Source organism: Kryptolebias marmoratus, linkage group LG19 (genome assembly GCF_001649575.2).
Source record: "Kryptolebias marmoratus isolate JLee-2015 linkage group LG19, ASM164957v2, whole genome shotgun sequence".
In the NCBI taxonomy this organism is placed as follows: Eukaryota; Metazoa; Chordata; class Actinopteri; order Cyprinodontiformes; family Rivulidae; genus Kryptolebias; species Kryptolebias marmoratus.
In genome coordinates, this window is record NC_051448.1 from 772,434 (window position 1) to 775,764 (window position 3,331).

At 44.1% G+C, this 3,331-nt stretch overlaps 1 protein-coding gene across 1 annotated transcript in view; it reads left to right on the plus strand.

The window, feature by feature from the left end:
• The window catches only part of pex7 (peroxisomal biogenesis factor 7), a 23,978-nt gene extending 22,400 nt beyond the window's left edge, over positions 1-1,578 (plus strand). The window contains exon 10 of the mRNA XM_017440378.3: positions 966-1,578. Within this exon, the coding sequence (XP_017295867.1) occupies positions 966-1,049 (84 nt within the window). The 3' untranslated portion in view covers positions 1,050-1,578. The remainder of the gene's footprint in view (positions 1-965) is intronic.
• The last annotated feature ends 1,753 nt before the right edge of the window (positions 1,579-3,331 follow it).

Here is a 3,331-nt window from a genome sequence, read left to right on the forward strand (position 1 = left end):
CCCCCCCCCCCCTCGGTGCTTTGCTGCAGTCTTGGCAGCCTTCGCTTGACGGCCGGCTCTTAAAGTTAATTAAAGAAGGGCATTCCTCTTCTCCGAGGCTGAGTCACCGCACGGCCGCTCTGCTTCCTCATCTCCTGAGAGAAGAGGCTCGTTAACGCCCTGATTCAGAGATCTGACCGAGCGGGAGGGGGGGAGGGGGGGGTGTCATCATCCAGAGCAACAACTAAGAAGTTCTGCATAAAGATCAGCTTTCTAATTACTGGGGAAGAACCGTCACGTTTCATTCAACCTGGAGGTCTGAACCACAGAAAACTGCTTTTTATCTAATTAAATCAGGAGTTCCTCAGGGAACCGTTCAGGACTCCTAATCGCTCCGGTTCTGTCTGAGTGTGCTAAATAAAACTAGCTCTATAAAATGCAATATTCTCCATTTATGTTATGAACATTAGATCAGGATCTTGTTTCTGTTCTTTTATCCATCCATCAGTTCTCAGTGCTAAAATCTCAACAGGACGTGGAAGTCTGGGAGAAAACCCAACATGAGGAGAACACGCTAACCCCCCCCCAGCATATATTTTCTCACGGCGTCTGATGAAAGCAGGACTTTATTGCAGTTTTTGAGGAACCAAAGGAAGCCGGGTCGGTTCTGCTGAGTGCGGACCTGCAGCCGCTCAGATCTGGTCTCAGACCCGATAATGGGGCTAATTCAGGTTGGACACTTTGATGTTCCGTCTTCCTGAGTGTCCACACTTCACCTGCAGATGACAGTTTGTTTTTATTCTGTTGGAAACAGAACCTCACCTGTCTGTTCCTCTCAGGCCCGGTCTGACAGAAGTGTTGTTGTTCGGACTTTATTAATCTCTTATTGTTTCCACCTTTCAGCTCTTTAATCGACGAGTTCAGTGTTTGACTCAGGATGTTTGGATGTGTTCACTCTCTGAAGACGTGTTGTGTTCTGTCTGCAGGTTCTGGACTGTTCCTGGGATGAAACGGTGAAGATCTACTCTCCTGCCTGCCTCTCTGCAGGAACCAACACCGCGGCACCGTGAAAACTTCCCGCAGTCGAACCACATGACTTGATAACGAGTCAGAAGCCGGGCTCTGATTGGCTGATTGGACCAGCAGGTCCGAAGCTCTGAGTTCTCCATGAGAACCTCATTAATACTGAAGCAGACTGTGAGGAGAACCGATGAACTGGTTAATAAAAACATGAATTATTTAAAATATCCTGAAAGACGAACACCTTTCAGTGGTTTGATCCCAGAAGGATAACAATAATAAAGATTTATTTTGTCTCAGTTGTTGTTTTTACTCCAGGTTCCTTATCATCAGCCTCCTTTTGGCAGTTTGACCAAAGTGGCTGCAACAAAACACTGACGGTTCAAACTCGTCATGGAAGGCGGCGGGCGACATGCATTCCTTCATGATTTATGACGTTTTCTGTCACTTTAAATGTTTTCTGTATGAGTCTCAGTCGACCTTCATGATGAGCTTCAGGAAACACGTTTGTCGACTGAAACTCCAGAAAAAAAATCAGATTTATGTAAAATAAATAAATAAAACATCAACTGAAGTCAGTAAAAGTTCTGAGAAAGACTCAAATATTAAAAGTTTTTATGATGGAAAAGTGTTTCCTTCAGTGGAAGCAGAAAAGTTTGTGAGGATTAATATTTGTTAATGTTTAATAATGTTTATTATTGTTTTATTCATGTTTATTAATGTTTATAAATGATTTCATCATCAGTCCTGAGGGGGAAACTTCAGGAAACTGGATCTGGGTTTAGAGAAAAAAACAGTTCAAAGATATTTTCCAACAATAATAAAATTAACGTATCTTTCCTGTCATTGAAGCATCATTTAAACGTGACTCAGCTGCTGCTGACTGATTGTTTTATGGAAGTATTTTCTTGTTTTCCAGCTGTTTTTATTATAAAGTCCATATTTAAAGTAAATCCAGCTGTTTTAGGTGAAATAATTCAGACTAACTGGTATTACCTGTAGCCGGTGGCGTTTTCGTTCTGTTCTGACTTCAGAACATCTTCTTCTCTGTGTTAATTGGCAACTAACGAGCTGAACTCGATAAGAACGGATCTCCTTCCCTCGTGGCCTGGAAGCTGATTTTCTGATCAAATATTTCAATTAAAACGTGCTCCAAGTCATTTCCACGCCTGTTCCACGATAATTACTCTGTTTTTGTGAATAAATGAAGACGAGGAGGAAGATGCAACAACATCCGAACATCTTTATGAGCAGAAAATAAAACTGAAGCAGTTTTTTAAGTTTTAATGTTTCAAACAGGCTGGAAAGAATCATAGTTTCTCTGATTTATTGAATTAGTGGTGATTGCTTCATCTCTCTGGTTCTGCTGTGCCCAGAGTTCTGCTTCGGTCCATCTGTAAGCAAACAGAACCACCTGTTCCACTCTCTGAACTCGACTCATAGGACTGTCTCGGTGGCCTCAGCTGCAGAACTGAAGATCTCCTGCAGGGATCATAGATCCTCTGTGGAACATCTCAGGAGAGGCAGGTCCGGGTTTCCTTCCTGGACCTCGACTCATCTGACCTTCAGCAGAACCCTCAGACCTTCATTGTTCCTCCAGGAGGAACTTGGGTAAAATGACACCAGAACACGGTTCCACCAGCAGGACTGTCAGAAACCGTCAGGTGCAGCTGAAGGGTTCAGGTCGGCACCGGGTCCACACCGTCACCACGGTGATAAGGACTGATGGGACTGATGGAGGTTTGTCGTGGTTCTCTGAGTTCTCCCTCGTCGTGTTCTGGCTGTTGGACAGAACCTCCACCTTTCTCTGACCTTCTGACCTTTCAGGCTGGGTTTGTCCCAGCAGCTGCTTCGACCTGATTGGTGGAATCCTGTTGGGCTCTGGTCCAATCAGGAGGAAGAGGGATGAGGAAGAGGAGCAAACCCGACCCTTCACTCAGCACACAATCATTCCCGCTCTTAGAAACAGAACCTCAGTAGAACCAACGGAACATTTCAGAAAATAAGGTTCCTGACTGATGAAGAGTTTTAACATCTGAAACAATCCAGGCTGTCAGAAGTTTGTTTGATTTGATTTTCTCCAGAAATCTTTTCCTTCTTTGTCTAAAACTTTTCCAGATGTTAGTTTTGGTGAAACAGCTGGAGGATCCTGATCCTCAGAAGTCTGCAGAACCTGCAGGTCCAGTTTCTGAGGAGTCCTCCTCCTTTTCCCTCAGATTCAATCTTAAAATCAGGAAATAAAAACTGATCTGTTGGTTTGGATACAAAAGGACCGGAAATCTTGACCCGAGGACAGCTTCATGGACCCAGCTGGACCTCTTCAGAACCGGTC